The sequence below is a fragment of the Schistocerca serialis genome, chromosome 3 (assembly GCF_023864345.2).
Source record: "Schistocerca serialis cubense isolate TAMUIC-IGC-003099 chromosome 3, iqSchSeri2.2, whole genome shotgun sequence".
NCBI classification, from domain to species: Eukaryota; Metazoa; Arthropoda; class Insecta; order Orthoptera; family Acrididae; genus Schistocerca; species Schistocerca serialis.
The window spans coordinates 895,406,408-895,427,379 of NC_064640.1; the positions used below are offsets into that span (position 1 = coordinate 895,406,408).

A 20,972-nucleotide genomic window follows, 5' to 3' on the forward strand; every position below is an offset into this window, starting at 1 on the left:
TTAAACCTAACTAACCTAAGGACATCACACACATCCATGCCCGAGGCAGGATTCGAACCTGTGGCGGTAGCGGTCACGCGGTTCCAGACTGTAGCGCCTAGAACCGCTCGGGCACCCCGGCCGGCCGTGAGGCGAAAAACCGCATAAAAAGCATCAATCAAAATCAGATCGAATTATTAATTTCCGCGTGACTGGCGCAAAACATGTTCAATATTCTGTCCACCGTTTTCTGCAACAAGTTGAAATTGAGAAACATCATGTTCAACAACTGATCGAAGTGTTTCCGGGATCACGTTCAGAATGTGTTACGCAATCCACGATCACTGCCAAATGTCCTCTGTGCTTCAGTCGCCGAATCACTGTTTTTGTAAAATTCTCGCACACAGGAAGTGCGATCTGTTCCCGAGAAGCACTCGACACGGAGCGAATACCAAAAGGCCAAGCAAGTGACGACTCTACCTTCGTTTCTCCACCGATTTGTTTCACGTGCGCAGAGAGATCTTCAAATATAAACTTTCTTTTGAGACACCCTGTACAATACGGATAGAAAGTCCCAACACACTTCCCCGCGGTGTGGGTGTGCCCGGGTGCAAAAGGCATCGCGAACGGGTGGCACGACGTAATGCGACACATGTACAAAATTTTGCAATTCAAGCATCGAAAAATCGTTTAACAACGCCACATACTGTTCCGAATTCACTGTAACTGTATGACCGCATTCGTCCTTGAAAAAGTTCGGGCCAGTTATTCCTCGAGCCGACATCGCAGCCCATACAGTAACTTTTGGCGAATGAAGGGTTTCTCATGCTTTTGTTTAGGATTTAAAAATGGTTCAAATGGCTCTGAGCACTATGGGACTTAACATCTACGGTCATAAGTCCCCTAGAACTTAGAACTACTTAAACCTAACTAACCTAAGGACATCACACAGATCCATGCCCGAGGCAGGATTCGAACCTGCGACTGTAGCGGTCGCACGGTTCCAGACTGTAGCGCCTAGAACCGCTCGGCCACCCCAGTCGGCAATTATTTAAATTTGCATAGATCATCAGTGCAACGAATTCTGCAAAAAGACCTTGAACTGCATCCTTACCAAATAAAACTGGTGCAAAAATTAAAGCTTCAGGATGCCAGACATAGACTTGAGTTCGCTAATGATGTGTCTGACTGCTCTTTGAACGGTCACGTCAATAAGCAAAATGGAGCGAAACGAATCCTAAACGTCCGCAGCTCGTGGTCGCTCGGTAGCGTTCTCTCTTCCCGCGCCCGGGTTCCCTGGTTTGATTCCCGACAGGGTCAGGGATTTTCTCTGCCTCGTGATGACTGGGTGCCATTTGAAACATTAAATAATTTGGACGCTTACGAATGGAGAGGTTAGGATCGTCACGAACAGACCGATTTACACTCACCACGGATTCGCCCGTTCTCGATGACCTCTGTCGGCCGGATTTCGGTTTGCCCACTGTCGAACGGGTCTTCTCAAACGTTTTCATCAGTTTCCGGATTATCAGAGTATCATTTATATCACGCAATCCACGATCACTGCCAAATGTCCTCTGCGCTTCAGTCGCCGAATCACTGTTTTTGTAAAATTCTCCCACACAGGAAGTGCGGTCTGTTCTCGAGAAGCACTCGACACGGAGTGAATACCTAAAGGCCAAGCAAGTGACGAATCTACCTTCGTTTCTCCACCGATTTGTTACACGTGCGCAGAGAGCTCTTCAAGTATAAACGCTGTACAATACGGAGGGAAAGACTCCCATCACACTTCCCTGAGGTGCGTGTTGTGCCCGGGCGCAGAAGCCGCCGCGACTGGGAGGAGCGACGTAATGCGACACATGTTACGTAGGCGTCCGTCACGCCGATTGTTATCCTGCGCGGGCACGCGCTTTCACGGACTATCGGCGCTTTTATCTGGCGCTCGCAGAACTGCCTGGCGGCGGCAGAGGGGTAGCGTGGAGGGGGGCTCGGGGCTCGTGCTTACCGCAAAAGCTGCGCGCCTTCCGGACGCAATTACTCGCGTGCTGGAGGGGGCGACGCGCTTATAACGCGACTGGCTGCCTGCTGCCTGCCGCCTACTGCCTTCTGCCATGGATGCCGCAAGGGCGCAAGCGCTGTGCTACTGCCTCTGCTGCTGCTGCTGGCCGCTCCTGCTGCTCGCCGACAGGTACGCCGGCCGCAGCCGCGCTAAGCTTTTCAGACCAGTCCGACGATTCTCCAGCCGGCGTGTTGCCACTGCTTTCCTCCCGTTTCTCGACGAACTGGAACTGCGCCGTGTGGACGAGTGGCGAAAATGTTAACCTCTACATCTACATTTATACTCCGCAAGCCACCCAACGGTGTGTGGCGGAGGGCACTTCACGTGCCACTGTCGTACCTCCCTCTCCTGTTCCAGTTGCGTATGGTTCGCGGGAAGAACGACTGCCGGAAAGCCTCCGTGTGCGCTCGAATCTCTCTAATTTTACATTCGTGATCTCCTCGGGAGGTATAAATAAGTGGGGGGAACAATATATTCGATACCTCATCCAGAAACGCACCCTCTCGAAACCTACACCGCGATGCAGAGCGCCTCTCTTGCAGACTCTGCCATTTGAGTTTGCTAAACATCTCCGTAACGCTGCCACGCTTACCAAATAACCCTGTGACGAAACGCGCCGCTCTTCTTTGGATCTTCTCTATCTCCTCTGTCAACCCGACCTTGATCCCACACTGATCAGCAATACTCAAGTATAGGTCGAACGAGTGTTTTGTAAGCCACCTCCTTTGCTGATGGACTACATTTTCTAAGGACTCTCCCAATGAATCTCAACCTGGCACCCGCCTTACCAACAATTAATTTTATATGATCATTCCACTTCAAATCGTTCCGCACGCATACTCCCAGATATTTTACAGAAGTAACTGCTACCAGTGTTTGTTCCGCTATCATATAATCATACAATAAAGGATCCTTCTTTCTATGTATTCGCAATACATTACATTTGTCTATGTTAAGGGTCAGTTGCCACTCCCTGCACCAAGTGCCTGTCCGCTGCAGATCTTCCTGGATTTCGCTGCAATTTTCTAATGCTGCAACTTCTCTGTATACTACAGCATCATCCGCGAAAAGCCTCATGGAACTTCCGACACTATCTACTAGGTCTGCTAGGTCTCTACGGCACTTTCAGCTCGGGAAGACCCTGGGATGCGGCGAGGAGTGCTTCATCGCCAACCGTTGCTTTGACGTGATTGTCGTTGCTTATTTGTAACTGTTCCCTGTTGATGAAGGGCACGAGAGCTTGCGTTGGTATCGTGGACATACGTCACTGAGAGATAAAATAAAGGATAAAATACACTATCTGATCAAAAGTATCAGGACATCTATTAGCGGACATCGGTACAGGGTTTCTCCGCGGTTTTAGCTCCGCTAGACACTTTCGATGAGGTGTGTATCTGTGGAGGAATGGCAGCCCGTTCTTCCTCGAGAGCCGAAACCAGAGAAGGTTGCACGTTGGGGAATGGAGCGAAGTCGGCGTTCTGACACATCCCAAAGGTGTTCCACTGAGTTCCGGTCGAGATTCTGGGCAGACCATTCCAATTCAGGAATGCCATTTCCCACGAATCGATGCTGCTTTGTGGCAGGATGCACTGTCATGCTGATAAAAACAGTCTACATCTACATCATACTCCGCAAGTCACCTAATCGTGTGTGTGACCGAGGGTACTTCCTGAACCACTAACTGAGCCCTTCGACACTGTTTCGCCCGTGAATAGCGCGTGGGAAGAATTATTGTCAGTAAGTCTTTGAATTGGTTCAAATTTCTCGAATTTTTTCCTTCTGGTCATTACGCGAAATGTATGTAGGGGAAAGCAATATGTTGACCAACTCTTCCTAGAAAGCAGTCTCTCCAAATTTCAATAGTAAATCTCTTCGTGATGCACAACGCCTCTCTTGTAACGTCTGCCAATGGAGTTTGTTAAACATCTCCGTAACACTCTTGTGCCGATTAAACGACCCCGTGACGAAACGTAACGCCCTTCGTTGAATCTTGGCTGTGTGGCTGGATTGAAGAGTTTTTAGCAAACAGGACACATCATGTTGTTCTCAATGGAGAGACGTCTACAGGCGTTGAAGTAACCTCTGGCGTGCCACAGGGGAGTGTTATGGGACCATTGCTTTTCACAATCTATATAAGTGACCTAGTAGATAGTGTCGGAAGTTCCATGCGGCTTTTAGCGGATGATGCTGTAGTATACAGAGAAGTTGTAGCATCAGAAAATAGCAGCGAAATGCAGGAAGATCTGCAGCGGATGGGCACTTGGTGCAGGGACCGGCAACTGACCCTTGACATAGACAAATGTAATGTATTGAGAATACATAGAAAGAAGGATCCTTTATTGTATGATTATATGATAGCGGAACAAACACTAGTAGCAGTTACTTCTGTAAAATATCTGGGAGTATGCGTACGAAACGATTTGAAGTGGAATGTTTATATAAAATTAATTGTTGGTAAGGTGGGTGCCAGGTTGAGATTCATTGGGAGAGTCAATAGAAAATGTAGTCCATCAACAAAGGAGGCGGCTTACGAAACACTCGTTCGACCTGTACTCGAGTATTGCTCATCAGTGTGGGATCCGTACCAGGTCGGGTTGACGGAGGAGATACAGAAGATCCAAAGAAGAGCGGCGCGTTTCGTCACAGGGTTATTTGGTAACCGTGATACCGTTACGGAGATGTTTAGCAAACTCAAGTGGCAGAGTCTGCCAGAGAGGCGCTCTGCATCGCGGTTTAGCTTGCTGTCCAGGTTTCGAGAGGGTGCGTTTCTGGATGAGGTATCGAATATATTGCTTCCCCCTACTTATACCTCCCGAGGAGATCACGAATGTAAAATTAGAGAGTTTCGAGAGCGCACGGAGGCTTTCCGGCAGTCGTTCTTCCCGCGAATTATACGCGACTGGAACACGAAAGGGAGGTAATGACAGTGGCACGTAAAGTGCCCTCCGCCACACACCGTTGGGTGGCTTGCGGAGTATAAATGTAGATGTAAATGTAAATCTTCTCTGTCCTTTCTATCAGTGCTATCTGGTAGGGATCCCAGACAGATCAACAGTACTCCAGAATGGCTCGAAGAAGCCACTTCCCTCGTGGATGAGTTACAGTTCCTCAAGGTTCTTCCTATGGATCTGAGTCTGCCATCTGCTTTTCTCACAATTGTTTTATATCTCTGTATGCCCAACCGTTTTAGCGATGGTCGCGGGACTCGGCTGTTCGATTGATAATGTCAAATTAAACACCTTTCAACCGTCAATTTTCAATCTTATTATATTAGGCAACCAGTTTCGGCGCTTTATTACGCCATCTTCAGGCCCCTGGCCGATGTGTAGAAACAATCTACCTCGCTTGTCATCGAAGCAGGGACCAGCAGTACTGGTATTAGTAGATATCTACTTACTACAGTGACCACTTCAAACATCACCCGCCCACTGTTAACAGGGGCCTGCAGATGGCTTAATAAAGCGCCGACACTGGTTGCTTAGTAAAATAAGGTTGAAAATTGACGGCTGAAAGGTGTTTAACTTGACATCATTGTCTTATATGATCATTCCACTTATCGTGTCCGAACTGTTCCCTTGCTGTATGCAGTACGCAATTCTGTTAAATGCGTTCGTCGTATTTGGCGTTTTCTTAAGCGTAGTAAAGGGACCATACGCAAACCACCGTATCATAACACCACCGTCTCCGTACTTAACTGTTTGCGTCAGGTAACGTTCTCCAGGCACTCGCCAAACTCAAACCCTTTCGTTGGATTGCCGCAGGATATAGCCTCATTCCAAATCACCCGCTTCCAGTCATCCAGTGGCAAGCCTCTTTACACCACCTCGAGCGTCGCTTAGCATTGACTACATAAATATGTGGCTTATGAGGGGCTGCTCGGCTCTTCTACCCTATTCTTTTTAACTCCCTGCGCACATTCACAGTAAGCTGGATTGCTGGTAGCACTTTAGAACTCACGAATGATTCCTCCCGCAATGCCCGATGGTCGCTGTCCGTCAGTGCACGAAACCTGCCTGGTTTCGGTTTATCTGTAGTTGTTCTTTCACGTTTCCACTTCACAGTCACCGGCAGCCGACTGCAGCATCTTTAGAAGAGTTAAAAAATTCCTGGTGGATTTTTTGCTCAGTCATCGAATGACTAGCCCACGTTCGAAGCTACTGAGCTCTTCTAACCGATCAATTCTGCTGACATTGCTTCTTCTGACAGTCACCACTCTCTTGCTGTCCAAAGCAGCTTTATTAATTTTTAAAGTAATTTACTAATTTGGTCACATTTTCACAGCACCTGCCAAGCTGAGAAAGTGACACACTGCATAGCGATAACCAGTTTTATTAATAATACTCATCTTTTATTCCTCTTCTTTGTTGTAAGTTGAAGGCTCGTTATCAAAAATGGTTCAAATGGCTCTGAGCACTATGGGACTTAACATCTCAGGTCATCAGTCCCCTAGAACTTAGAACTACTTAAACCTAACTAACCTAACGACATCACACATACCCATGCCCAAGACAGGATTCGAACCTGCGACCGTAGCGGTCGCACGGTTCCATACCGTAGCGCCAAGAACCGCTCGGTCACCCCGGCCGGCCGTTATCCATATTTTGTATGACTTTTTATGATCGTATAGAAGACGTTTGGGTTGCTTTTACGAAATCGTGTAAACACTGGTGGACTTTCTGGTGAATAAAGCAAATATTTTCAGTTATTACTTCACAATACATATCAATATAACAAACATAACTTGTACTCCATTGTCACACTTCAGACTCGTACAACTAACTAAAAACAAAGATTTATCGTTCTATTTATGCAAATCGATCTATTTAAGCAAAATCATCTTTGGAACATGCATTTCATAAATAAAATACAAATAATTGTTTATCTTTTTTGAGAAGTCCATAATCATCATTGTAATTACATTAAGTGTTTATACAAGTTGATATTTAAACATTTTCGCCTAGCGATGTAGTAGTGGATTTCTGGATTTTTGTTGTCAATATGGAATCAGTCATTTCATATGATTCGATATCGGTTAATACATTTATTACATTCTCCACTGACAACGCAATACTGCCATTCTGCTTTTGTGCTGGTGGGTGTGCCTCACGTGACATCTAATAACCAGTTGCTCGTTACATAGCGGTGTCCGGATACTTTTGATCAGAAATCTACATCGCCGGCTCCTAGCCTATACTCCTCGAACAGCAGTAAGCCAGTCGCCGAGCTTGATGTGTCCGTCTGTCGAACGGTCAGCATACCGCGTGTTCTCGTTGAGTGGACGACACTGTTCTTGTATTATTATTCTTGATTACGAAAATGATAAGACTTAATAAAAGCAAGTCTTCTGGTCCAGACTGTATACCAGGAGTAATCCACTACATTACAGGACCGTGGCTGCGATTACCCTTGACGCTGCATCATAGATAGGAGCGCCTGCGATGGTGTACTCAACGACGAAACTGGGTGCACGAATGGTAAAACGTCATTTTTTCGGATGAATCCAGGTTCTGTTTACAGCATCATGATGGTCGCATCCATGTTTTGCGACATCGCGGTGAACGCACATTGGAAGCGTGTATTCGTCATCGCCATACTGGCGTATTACCCGGCTGATGATATAGGGTGCCATTGGTTACACGTCTCAGTCACCTCTTGTTGGCATTGACGGCACTTTGAACAGTGGACGTTACATTTCAGATGTTACGACCCGTGGTCCTACCCTTCATTCGATCCCTGCGAAACCCTACATTTCAGCAGGATAGTGCACGACCGTATGTTGCAGGTCCCGAAGGGGCCTTTCTGGATACAGAAAATGTTCGACTGTTGCCCTGGCCAGCACATTCTCGAGATCTCTCACCAATTTAAAACGTCTGGTCAATGGTGGCCGAGCACCTGGCTCGTCACAATACGCCAGTCACTACTCTTGACGAACTGTTGTATCGTGTTGAAGCTGCATGGGCAGCTGTACCTGTACCCGCCATCCAAGCTCTGTTTGACTCAATGCCCAGGCGTATCAAGGACGTTGTTACGGCCAGAGGTGGTAGTTCTGGGTACTGATTTCTCAGGATCTATGCAGCCAAATTGCGTGAAAATGTAATCACATGTCAGTTCTAGTATAATATATTTGTCCAATGAATACCCGTTTATCATCTGCATTTCTTCTTGGTGTAGCAATTTTAATGGCCAGTAGTCTATATATTTCTGGCAATACCGGCCATGACCTTCCTCTTCTGTGCCGATGCACACATATTACCCGAACTCTTACGGGACTTGGCAAAAATGCTTTGCACGAGGAATGAGTGTGTTGGGTAGGGACACTGCGAATGTAGTGTGGACATGGTGAGAATGTGGGTCTCGCGGAAGGCGTACGAGAGATAGTCCCAGCAGTCGCACTATCCTCTGTGCCCTCGGTGGCTCAGATGGATGCCGGCACGGTAGCTCAGTGTGTTCGGCCAGAGGGTTAGCTGTCCTCTGTAATAAAAACTGAGTGAATGGATCAATAACGAACTTCCACGGGCGTCAGGGGACGTCCGCCACGAACAATTGCAAGGAACTATAACGAACAAATTGAGATTACCAAAAAAAGAGAGACAGATGGATAGAACGTCTGCCATGTAAGCAGGGGAGTCCGAGTTCGAATCCCGGTCTTGGCACACATTTTCACCTGTCCCCGTTGATATATATCAACCCCCGTCAGCAGCTGAAGGTATTAATATATAATTCTAAATTCTTTTCTTTTCCGTAGAAGGGATATAAAACAATAAACAAGAATGACATTCAGAATATGCTGAATATCAAGTCGTGAAATCGTTCTGCCGCGCGGGGTAGCCGCGCCGTCTTGGGCGCCTTGCCACGGTTCGCGCGGCTCCCCCCGTCGGAGGTTTGAGTCCTCCCTCGGGCATGAGTGCGTGTCTGTTGTTCTTAGCGTAAGCTAGTTTAAGTTAGATTAAATAGTATATAAACCTAGGGACCGATGACCTCAGCAGTTTGGTCCCATAGGACACTGTGGAGACATTTATCTTTAACGGAGAAAATGGATGCAAACATCATTGAGGATCATCTATCTCATTCCGTGGGAGACTAATTTTTGATTGAGGGCCATTACTTCCATCGCAAGGATGCGAACTTGCCATCTCCGGATTGCACGTCAGTGCCCACTAGAGGTGTCACGGTAGTTCAGATCACATAGTGAACTTGTATTCGGTTGTGACAGGATTCAAATTCCCGTCTAGTCGCCCAGATTTATGTTCTCCGCGGTTTCTCAAAATCTATTAAGGCGGAGAAAGTGCTTTGAAAAGGACACGGCATGTTTTTTTCCTCGTGTTGTTTAATGAAGAGCTTGTACTGTGTTCCTAATGATCTAATCCTCGAAGGGACATTAAAACATTTGTTCCTACCCTCCATCACACTAATTTCCGTTACTGGGTCTGTTACGGAGCTGGCTACCAAACAGCATTATTTGTCCCAAAAACAGATACAATAATTGTGCTGGGTATGTGGAAATTTCTCTTTCATCAGTAATGACAGCAAAACTAGAAAGATCACAAAAATCGGTCTACACTAAGAAAATTACAGAAACTTATATTCTTCTAATAAAATAGAAGGAATTGACACCTGACTTGCAACTGTAGGTTATGCCATCGACGTCAGTGCTGGTCTAAATACGTATTCCGTTACAAAGCATTGTCTTCTTCAACCAAGAACAGGCTCAGCCATTCAGTTATTGTGAAATCTTAGCACGGAATGCCAACCACAGCGCAGTTTAAATCTTTTTTAGCGTACGTAATCCGCTACCGGAGGTGAAAGTCCATTTACCGCTAGGAAAAAACTCGTAAGGCAAACCGCATATCAATCTTAGGACATGCGTAGCCGCCAAGCCGCACTGTAGACACCCGTATTCGACGAAAGTCTATATTTTGTTTTGTTTCGCTAGAGCAGACAAAGGAGGATCCTTCCGCAGGAACTGTGTCCTCCATTTTGTTGCTGAAATGACGAGCGAAAGAGGTTTCGAAGATAATAGCTCTTGTCTATTGATGTAAACACTCTCTGCAGTCGCCAGCGATGCTGACAACAAAGCAAGATAAGTGTGAGAAGGAGGAGATAGGATCATGTGCTGCTTATGTCTGCTAATACCGACTTTACTCTTATGTGCGGTAGAGAGCAAGAGGACATTCTGAAACGGGCGCTGCCTGTGTTCCAGCAAAAATGTATTACTGAGCTGCTGGCATTGCACGCCTGTTTGGCACCCTGTCGCTAGTGCTCGTCTTGTTCCATTCAATCTCTGTAGTCTATACTTTTCTTCCTAAAACATTAACAACATTTTTTGCTCTGGACAATTCGTGGTTTAGAAGTTATAAGGCGTTCGAGCATCGGTTTCGAAACTGATACACACTGCAGTTGATCTTCGTATTTCTACTTTAATTACCATGGTCAAAATGTACACTTTATCGCAATAAAACGCTGTTTATTTCTTGCAATATTAGGTCAATTCTAACCAGAACATTTAATCCAGGTTTCGGACAATACTTATGAAAGAATAGTCTACTTTTATTGGATAACAGAAAAAAATGTAAGTACAAGATCTCTCTCTATGATTTTTCATTTTTATTCAGTCGCTTCCTCGCTTTTCTCATAGCAAGTACGTAAGTTAATATAAAGGCTTCAGCATCACAGGTCACAGAACATTGCAGCCATATGTAATGCAAAAAACAGTTAGGTGCTATTGAAGTGTAAAAGCCCATCTGGTTCAAAGAAAATGTTATGTGCCATTATGCATTTGTGATACAATTTTATTATCTAATCAATAGAGTGACGTCACACGGTATTAACTCATGAGCACTTGTGTGAAAAATAAGTCGATATTTACTATTGACTCTGCGGATTTCCCGAGCACAATGTTTACAAGAGGAGATGCTGCTTATGAAACACCAGTGCAACTGATCGTAGATTACAACTAATGGAAAAATTTCATGAGTCTTAGCCTCCCCTGCTTGGTTAGCTAACAGAAGAGCAATTAAAAACTGCTCTAATCGCAGTAGGTAGAAAGCTCTCTCTCTCGACGAAATACAGCTACACTGCAATACCATTATTTGCGTGTCATGTACTATTGTATCTGTCCGCTGCAGCTTCAGATTGTGTTCAGTACCTGACCTTCCGGTCATCACGAGGTTTTGAATGTAAATGTGACGAGAGCCATCATCTCGAGCGAAGGCCTGTGCCTTCACATCGGAAACTACTAGCTGCGGGACGGTAATTTCACAATGATCCGTTGTTAGGATAAATATCTCTGTATTTGTTTCATGTGAACAGAAAATATTCATTTTCGGCACAAAGGCCATCATTCATCTAATAACTTAAATGCAGAACATATTTTCGGGAGACTGCACACGATGACAGTAGGTATGTTTCCATGTGAGAATGTACGTCACATCCAGTTGTCAGCGAGGGAATGCCGTGAATTGCAAAGGTTTTCTTCCTCATCTTTACTTTGCGAATAGTGTGAGGGATGTATCTCATCGGTAACTCTTTCTAGGAGGAGAATGTGCCATGTAAGTGTAGAGTGTGCGGCATGTTTGTGTCATTGATAAAGCCGAGAGAGACAACGGAGATGAAGAAAACATAGGATGCCTGCTCATCTCGAACAACAACGAAAGACCGAGCCAAGTGGTGCACTGTACTTGCGTTCGGGAACACTGAAGCCTTCAGATTTAGGTGTTCCCTGGTTTCTGCTCAAATGGTTCAAATGGCTCTGAGCACTATGGGACTCAACATCTGAGATCATCAGTCCCCTAGAACTTAGAACTACTTAAACCTAACTAACCTAAGGACATCACACACATCCATGCCCGAGGCAGTATTCGAAACTACGACCGTAGCAGTCGCGCGGTTCCGAACTGAAGCGCCTAGAACCGCTCGGCCACAGCGCCGACGCTGGTTTCTGTAATTTACTCTAGTCGACTGCCAGGGTGATTATTTCATATAGGCCATATCATATTTCCTTTCTCAGTCGTGTGTAAGTAATAAAGAATGTGTGCATAAAATGATATTTGACAAGCGCGATGAGTGGCTGAATGACAGTGATCACATTTTGAGAAAATAATTTCACCATGTGGACCATAGAACGTAGCGTCCCCATCCGCTGAATTGGTCGTTATCAGAAGTGTCGCAGCCCTCATTCGATGAGACTTTTTTCCTTCATTTTCAGTGAACTTTAGCTCCTCCTTGATACTACACAGCCCGTAGTTCAACGAAGACTGTTGCCTATGAGGAGGCGATCACTCTGCCACTATTCAGTCCAACGCCAGTTTCACACATCACGCTGGAAACAAGCACAGGAAAATTACCCCACCGATGGTGTCGGCCACCTCTAGTCCACGAAAGATAGTAATGAAACAGCCAACCAGTTGCCACTGAGAACTAGGTGGAGATGCTACTACCGTCACACCTGTACAGAGAGTACGGACTAACTTTGCAAAACGTACCTACTCTCGAGCACAGATTATCCCCAGTACCTCAGCGACTACCCATGAATCCCATGGAATAATAACTGTCTTAGAGGATAACAAGATTCTCAGCACGACTTCTAAAAAAGCACTCGTACGACACACAACTTGCTTTATTCATATATATGCTTCCCCCAAAAGAAATGTAGATGATAAACGGGTATTCATTGGACAAATATATTATACACTCCTGGAAATGGAAAAAAGAACACATTGACACCGGTGTGTCAGACCCACCATACTTGCTCCGGACACTGCGAGAGGGCTGTACAAGCAATGATCACACGCACGGCACAGCGGACACCCCAGGAACCGCGGTGTTGGCCGTCGAATGGCGCTAGCTGCGCAGCATTTGTGCACCGCCGCCGTCAGTGTCAGCCAGTTTGCCGTGGCATAAGGAGCTCCATCGCAGTCTTTAACACTGGTAGCATGCCGCGACAGCGTGGACGTGAACCGTATGTGCAGTTGACGGACTTTGAGCGAGGGCGTATAGTGGGCATGCGGGAGGCCGGGTGGACGTACCACCGAATTGCTCAACACCTGGGGCGTGAGGTCTCCACAGTACATCGATGTTGTCGCCAGTGGTCGGCGGAAGGTGCACGTGCCCGTCGACCTGGGACCGGACCGCAGCGACGCACGGATGCACGCCAAGACCGTAGGATCCTACGCAGTGCCGTAGGGGACCGCACCGCCACTTCCCAGCAAATTAGGGACACTGTTGCTCCTGGGGTATCGGCGAGGACCATTCGCAACCGTCTCCATGAAGCTGGGCTACGGTCCCGCACACCGTTAGGCCGTCTTCCGCTCACGCCCCAACATCGTGCAGCCCGCCTTCAGTGGTGTCGCGACAGGAGTGAATGGAGGGACGAATGGAGACGTGTCGTCTTCAGCGATGAGAGTCGCTTCTGCCTTGGTGCCAATGATGGTCGTATGCGTGTTTGGCGCCGTGCAGGTGAGCGCCACAATCAGGACTGCATACGACCGAGGCACACAGGGCCAACACCCGGCATCATGGTGTGGGGAGCGATCTCCTACACTGGCCGTACACCACTGGTGATCGTCGAGGGGACACTGCATAGTGCACGGTACATCCAAACCGTCATCGAACCCATCGTTCTACCATTCCTAGACCGGCAAGGGAACTTGCTGTTCCAACAGGACAATGCACGTCCGCATGTATCCCGTGCCACCCAACGTGCTCTAGAAGGTGTAAGTCAACTACCCTGGCCAGCAAGATCTCCGGATCTGTCCCCCATTGAGCATGTTTGGGACTGGATGAAGCGTCGTCTCACGCGGTCTGCACGTCCAGCACGAACGCTGGTCCAACTGAGACGCCAGGTGGAAATGGCATGGCAAGCCGTTCCACAGGACTACATCCAGCATCTCTACGATCGTCTCCATGGGAGAATAGCAGCCTGCATTGCTGCGAAAGGTGGATATACACTGTACTGGTGCCGACATTGTGCATGCTCTGTTGCCTGTGTCTATGTGCCTGTGGTTCTGTCAGTGTGATCATGTGATGTATCTGACCCCAGGAATGTGTCAATAAAGTTTCCCCTTCCTGGGACAATGAATTCACGGTGTTCTTATTTCAATTTCCAGGAGTGTACTAGAACTGACAAGTGATTACATTTTTACGCAATTTGGGTGCACAGATCCTGAGAAATCAGTACCCATAACTACCACCTCTGGCCGTAATAACGGCCTTCATACGCCGGGGCATTGAGTCAAACAGAGCTCCGATGGGGTGTACAGGTACAGCTGCCCGTGCAGCTTCAACACGATACCACAGTTAATCCAGAGGTGTGATTGGCTTACTTTGACGAGCCAGTTGCTCGGCCACCGTTGAGCAGACGTTTTCAATTGGTGAGAGGTCTGGAGAATGTGCTGGACAGGGCAGCAGTCGAACATTTTCTGTATCCAGAAAGGCGGTCGTGCATTATGCTGCTGAAATGTAGGGTTTCGCAGGTATCGAATGAACGGTGGAGCCGCGGGTCGTAACACATATTAAATGTAACGTCCATAGCTCGAAGTACCGCCATTGCGAACAATAGGTGACCGAGATGTGTAACCAATGGCACCCCTTACCATCACGCCGGGTGATACGGCAGTATGGCGATGACGAATACACGCTTCCTATGTGCGTTCACCGCGATGTCGCCAAACACGGATGCGACCATCATGATGCTGTAAACACAACCTGGATTCATCCGAAAAAATGACTTTTGCCATTCGTGCACCCATGTTCGTCGTTGAGTACACCATCGCAGGCTCTCCTGTCTGTGTTGCAGCGTCAAGGGTAACCGCACCAATGGTCTCCGAGCTGATCGTCCATGCTGCTGCAAACGTCGTCGAACTGTTCGTGCACATGGTTGTTGTCTTTCAAACGTCCCCACCTGTTGACTCAGGGATCGAGACGTGGCTGCACGATCCGTTACAGCCATGCGGAAAAGATGCCTGTCATCTCGACTGCTAGTGATACGAGGCCGTTGGGATCCAGCACGGCGTTCCGTATTACCCTCCTGAACCCACCGATGCCATATTCTGCTAACAGTCATTGGATCTCGACCAACGCGAGCAGCAGTGTCGCGATACGATAAACCGTAATCGCGATAGGCTACAATCCGACCTTTATCAAAGTCGGAAACGTCATGGTACGCATTTCTCCTTCTTACACGATGCATCACAACAACGTTTCAGCAGGCAACGCTGGTCAACTGCTGTTTGTGTACGAGAAATCGGCTGGAAACTTTCCTCATGTCAGCACGTTGTAGGTGTCGCCACCGGCGCCTAACTTGTGTGAATGCTTTGAAAAGCTAATCATTTGCATATCACAGCATCTTCTTCCTGTCGGTGAAATTTCGCGTCTGTAGCACGTCATCTTCGTGGTGTAGCAATTTTAATGGCCAGTAGTGTAGTATAGCCCAGACAACAGGCGCAGCTGAACGGGCAGGTTACATCTTCCTAGATTACCGAAAGACGTTTGACACTGCACCACATCGTCGACTACTAACCAATATACGATTCTAAGGAGTCTCTTCGGAAATACATGACTGGCTCGATTATTTTGTTAATAGAACTCAGTAATAAGACTCTAAAGCTCTCAATAGACAGAAACGCTTCGTCAGATAGTTATCAGCAGCACTATAAGATGGTTCTCTGATAATACTGTTGTCTATAGGAAAGTGCCGACGTTATACGATCGAAAAGAACATAAGAAAAACTTTGATTAAATTTCCACCTGATGCAATAAATAGCAGCCTCTTTTTAAAAATGGATTAATGTACCCGAACCCATATAACGATGAGAAAGAGCCTGACAGTATCTGATTACAAGATTAATGGTGAATGTCTCTGCATTTCGAAATGCAAAAAAAACGTAAGGAGGAGGCAAATAAAGTAACATAACATGTGAACTACTTGGTGGAAATGAATGAAAGTGCGGGAGCATTCTGCCAGAGGTCTCAGAGGTGCACAGAAAGTTGGACATTGCGTGGCAAGGGTTCAGGGTGACTATAGTGCCATATGGGGCTATTGCCGCAACGCGAGGCACTGCAGGAAATGGAAAAAGACGAAGTTTGTAAATTAGTGTGCAGTTACGGTGCACTGTGATGGTGTTCTTCACTACCACATGGCTCTGAGACAACATTTGCATGACTTCAAACGGGAAAGGATGATCAGGAAACTGCAAGAAGGACAGTGTGTGACGAGTGTAGCCAAGGAGTTTGGTATTCCTCACAGTATGTGTCACGTGCACAGGGAGTGTTCCGAACTACTCGCACTGCTACCCGAAACAGAAGAGATGGTCGACCACGGTTAACTACGGCAGCAGACAACCGTTGCAAGAACGGACACACATCCAACAATGGGACTGCAAAGCACGCAATCTCGTACTCAACAAAGACACGCCGACAGAACAGCGGTGGTGTCCTTGCCCCACAATTACGCTGTGTTCCGCTTACGCCTGCACATTGCCGGCGCCGTTTCCGAGTAGTGATTCTAGACTTGAAATAATGTGAAGAGGGGTGGGAAGACATAATGTACACGGGAACATTGTTGAAAATGATCGTTTTAGCGGTCCAGATATTACGGATTAGATGCCATAATGTTGCATGGGCGTATTGATCTTCAAGTCTATGAACACGGTATACTCACCGATCAGAGGTATTTCGACAATATATTCCTTCTGCATGTGCGTCTTTTCAGGGCTGCAGTCGGCCCTGCCATGACTTTTATGGATGACAATGTGCGAACTCATCGAATAGCGCATGTGGATGGGCTCTTGCCGGCCGCGGTGGTCTCGCGGTTCTAGGCGCGCAGTCCGGAACCGTGTGACTGCTACGGTCGCAGGTTCGAATCCTGCCTCGGGCATGGATGTGTGTGATGTCCTTAGGTTAGTTAGGTTTAAGTAGTTCTCAGTTCTAGGAGACTGATGACCACAGCAGTTGAGTCCCGTAGTGCTCAGAGCCATTTGATGGGCTCTTGGAACAAGAGGATATTCGGGGAACGGACTAGCCTGCCCGTATCTCTGTCTTAAGCCCATCGAACACGTGTGAGATGCGGTGGAGAGATATGTTTAAGCATGTCCACATACACCAACGACCATCCAGCACCGTACCAACCTTGCGGCCAGCACGTGAGCACGTTGCAGAACCCATACTCTGTGTTCGAACATTATGAGTTACCTCGATGAAAACGATTTATTGACAAACAGCCAACACGGATTCAGAAAATATCGTTCCTGTGAAACACCACTAGCTCTTTATTCTCACGACGATACGAGTGCTATTGACAGGAGATGTCAAATTGATTCCATATTGTTAGGTTTCCGGAAGGCTTTTGACACCGTACCTCACAAGCGATTTCTAATCGAAGTGCGCGCCGATGGACTATCGTCTCTGTTGTGCGTCTGGATTAGTGATTTCGTGTCAGAAAGTTCACAGTTAGAAGTATCTGAAGGAAAGCCATCGAGTAAAAAAGAAGTAATATCTGGCGTTCCCCAAGGAAGTGTTCCAGGCCTTCTGCTGTTCCTGATCTGCATCAACGGTTTAGGAGATTAGGAGACAATCTGAGCAGCACTGTTAAAGTGTTTGCAGATGATGCTGTCATTTACCATCTTATAAAGTCATCATATGATCAAAACAAATTGCAAACTGATTTAGACAACTGTATGGTGCGAAAAGTGGCAGTTGACTCTAAATAATGAAAGGTGTGAAGTCATCCGCATGAGTACCAGAAGGAAACCGCTATATTTCGGTGAATAACTTAAGATGGAGTGATGGTATAGGTACTGTGGGTAAAGCAAACCAAAGACTACGATTTACTGACAGCACACTGAGAAAATGCAACAGGTCTATTAAAGAGACTGCCTACACTGCGCTTGTCCACCCTCTTTTAGAGTACTGCTGTGAGGTGTGGAATTCGCATCAGATAAGATCGACGGAGGACATCGAAAAACTTTAAAGAAGGGGAGCTCTTTTTGTACTATTACGAAATAGGGGAGAGACCGTCACGGATATGATACGTGAACTAGAGTGGCAGTCGTTAAAACAACGACGATTTTCGTTGCGACAGAATCTTCTCATGAAATTCCAATCACCAACTTTCTCCTCAGAGACTGAAAATATTATGTTGGCGCCCACCTACATTGGGAGGAATGACCATCATAATAAAACAAGGAAATCAGAGCTCGCACAGAAATATTTAAGTGTTCGTTTTTCCCGCTCGCTGTTCGAGAGGTGGAGAAATATCTTGAAGGTGATTCGACGAACCCTCTTCCGGGCATTTAATTGTGAATTGTGAGTAATCATGTAGAGGAGCATGTAGATGACGAGTGTCAACATTACCACAGGGAGTGGCAACGACGCCCTCTTCTCAGTTTGTGTGAGAACCGTTAAGCTGGAGATTTGAAAGTGATCCGATTTTGAAACTTATTTAATATCCAAACGGTACATTTCCAGACATGGGTTCTTTATCAAAGTTTTACCTACTTAATCCCAACAACAAACCCTAGAAACGTGTAATGAGAACTGTTAAACACACTTTATATGAAGTAGAAATCACGAGAGAGAGAGAGAGAGAGAGAGAGAGAGAGAGAGAGAGAGAGAGAGATTAGGGCGCGTGTATAGTCATACACTGGTGTCTAAAATTAAAGCAACAAACGAAAATTTTGCAAAGTTGGGTTTAGTTTGCCACAAAATACTATAAACAGGTGACAGTACAGTGGAAAAATGTAAAGAATACAAAACGTAAACAACTACAACATGCATAACAGTAGACAAAAATATCCTTCGTTTTTTCCAGCTTCACGGATTTGCACACACATTCTAACAACTGGTTAATATGCTCAGTATGGGGTGTGACCACCTCTGGCAGCAATACGGACCTGACAACGACGGGTCATGCTGTGAATGATATCATCAGTCTCATACTGAGGCAATAACGCCCATTCTTACTGCAGAGCTGTTCACAGTCTTGGAGAGTGGTTGGTGGATGCTGTCGTGATGCAAACCATCTCCATAGTGCATCCCAGAATCCTCTATGGGATTCAAATCGGGAGAACGAGCAGGCGACGCCATGAGTGCAATATCTTCCATTTTCAAGAAAACCTCGCAACAACCGCAAATGAGGACCCAAGATCTCGTCACGATACCTGACAGCAGTTAAACCTTACCGATTCGCCCGTACAATTTCATGAAGAGCGGTTCGTGTGGTAAACATAATCCCTGCCCACAGCATTAGGGATGCTCCTCGATATCGATCTCTTTCTACAATGTTTGGGTACCGAAATCGTGTTCCACGTTCGCTCCAGTTGCGAATACATAAAGAATCACTCTGAAAACTGAATCGGGACTGCTCAGTGACAATAATATTGGCCCATTGTTCGATCGTCCGAGCGGCATGTTGATGACTCCACTCTAGGCGTTCCCTTCTGTGAAGACGCGTCAGAGGTAGACATACAGCAGGTCTCCGACAGTAAAGGCCACTCTGCCGAAGCCTTCTGCACACAATTTGCCTCGATACAAGACGTCCAATTCATACTGCCAGCTGTCATGCAGTACTAAGGCGGTACTGTCGTGCCCTTATAGCCAAACGACGGTCCTCTGTTGTGAAGTCACACGTGATTGGCCCTGCCCTGGTCTTCAGGATACAGCTTCGGTCTCTATAAACTGACGCCACATCCGAGAAACAACGGAACGATTCACATTAAGCCATCGAGCCACATTAGTTTGCGGCTGTCCTGCTTCCCTTCTTTCAGAGACCCTCCACAGAAGTAAGCTTGCTTGGCATCTTCTCTGTGCGATACTGCACCGTCTGTGACTGTGTAGGCAGCGATTGTGGATTCGGGGGTACCCGGCAAACATTACCTCATTTCATAGGTGCCCTGACGTCATTGTTGGGATGGTTGTCCATCGACTGGAATGCTGTCTTCCGTGCAGAACACTATCGTACGGACATCTGGTTGACAGTTTGTGTGATTATACCGTGAATTAGATACAGAACGGAGAAGTAGCAGTTTGTTGCTTTATTTTGGACACCAGCGCATAGGCAGTCATTTCCCCTCACTCGATACGTGAATGGAATAGGACAGAAAATCGACAACATTGCTACGTTGTATCATCCGCCACTCGCTGTACAGTTGTTGACAGAGTACATACGTAGACATAGAACACGTGTTAAAAATTTTTCTCTCATGCGTCTGGCGAGCCGGCGACAAGGAACTAACGCCGAACGCCTTCCGCACATCCGTATATTCCCGACGCCTTGATAGATGACATTGCGTACTTCAAAGACAGTTTTATTGATAACACCGTGAAATCTGCCCAGGTGATTTGTACTGGTACCCAGGGGTACTAGCATACTGCTTAATCCCATGTCATTCCCTGCCATCTCAGATTCAGTCTCGTCGTATACTGCCTGACACCATAGCACGGTCCATCGATTGGATTTAGTATATTGATTCTTGGTCTGGTGATCAACAACTGTAGGCCATCAACCCTGCTCCTCTCGCCCGGTGAAATACACTACTGGCCATTAAATTTGCTACACCACGAAGATGACGTGCTACAGACGCGAAATTTAACCGACAGGAAGAGATGCTGTGATATGCAAATGATTAGCTTTTCAGAACATTCACACAAGGTTGGCGCCGGTGGCGACACCTACAACATGCTGACATGAGGAAAGTTTCCAATCGATTTCTCGTACACAAACAGCAGTTGACCGGCGTTGCCTGCTGAAACGTTGTTGTGATGCCTCGTGTAAGGAGGAGAAATGCGTACCATCACGTTTCCGACTTTGATAAAGGTCGGATTGTAGCCTATCGCGGTTGCGGTTTATCGTATCGCGACATTGCTGCTCGCGTTGGTCGAGATCCAATGACTGTTAGCAGCATATGGAATCGGTGGGTTCAGGTCGGTGATACGGAACGCC

General features: G+C 46.7%; 1 protein-coding gene and 1 long non-coding RNA gene across 3 annotated transcripts in view; one reads left to right on the forward strand and one right to left on the reverse strand.

Annotated features, from left to right (window-relative positions):
• LOC126471144 (uncharacterized) overlaps nt 1-20,972 on the reverse strand; it is a 265,310-nt gene that overhangs the window by 108,163 nt on the left and 136,175 nt on the right. The window lies entirely within an intron of this gene.
• The window catches only part of LOC126471139 (hyaluronidase B-like), a 213,028-nt gene continuing 194,085 nt past the window's right edge, over nt 2,030-20,972 (forward strand). For both annotated transcript variants that reach the window (XM_050099233.1, XM_050099234.1), the window contains exon 1: nt 2,030-2,167. In XM_050099233.1, the coding sequence (XP_049955190.1) occupies nt 2,091-2,167 (77 nt within the window). In that variant the 5' untranslated portion in view covers nt 2,030-2,090. The remainder of the gene's footprint in view (nt 2,168-20,972) is intronic.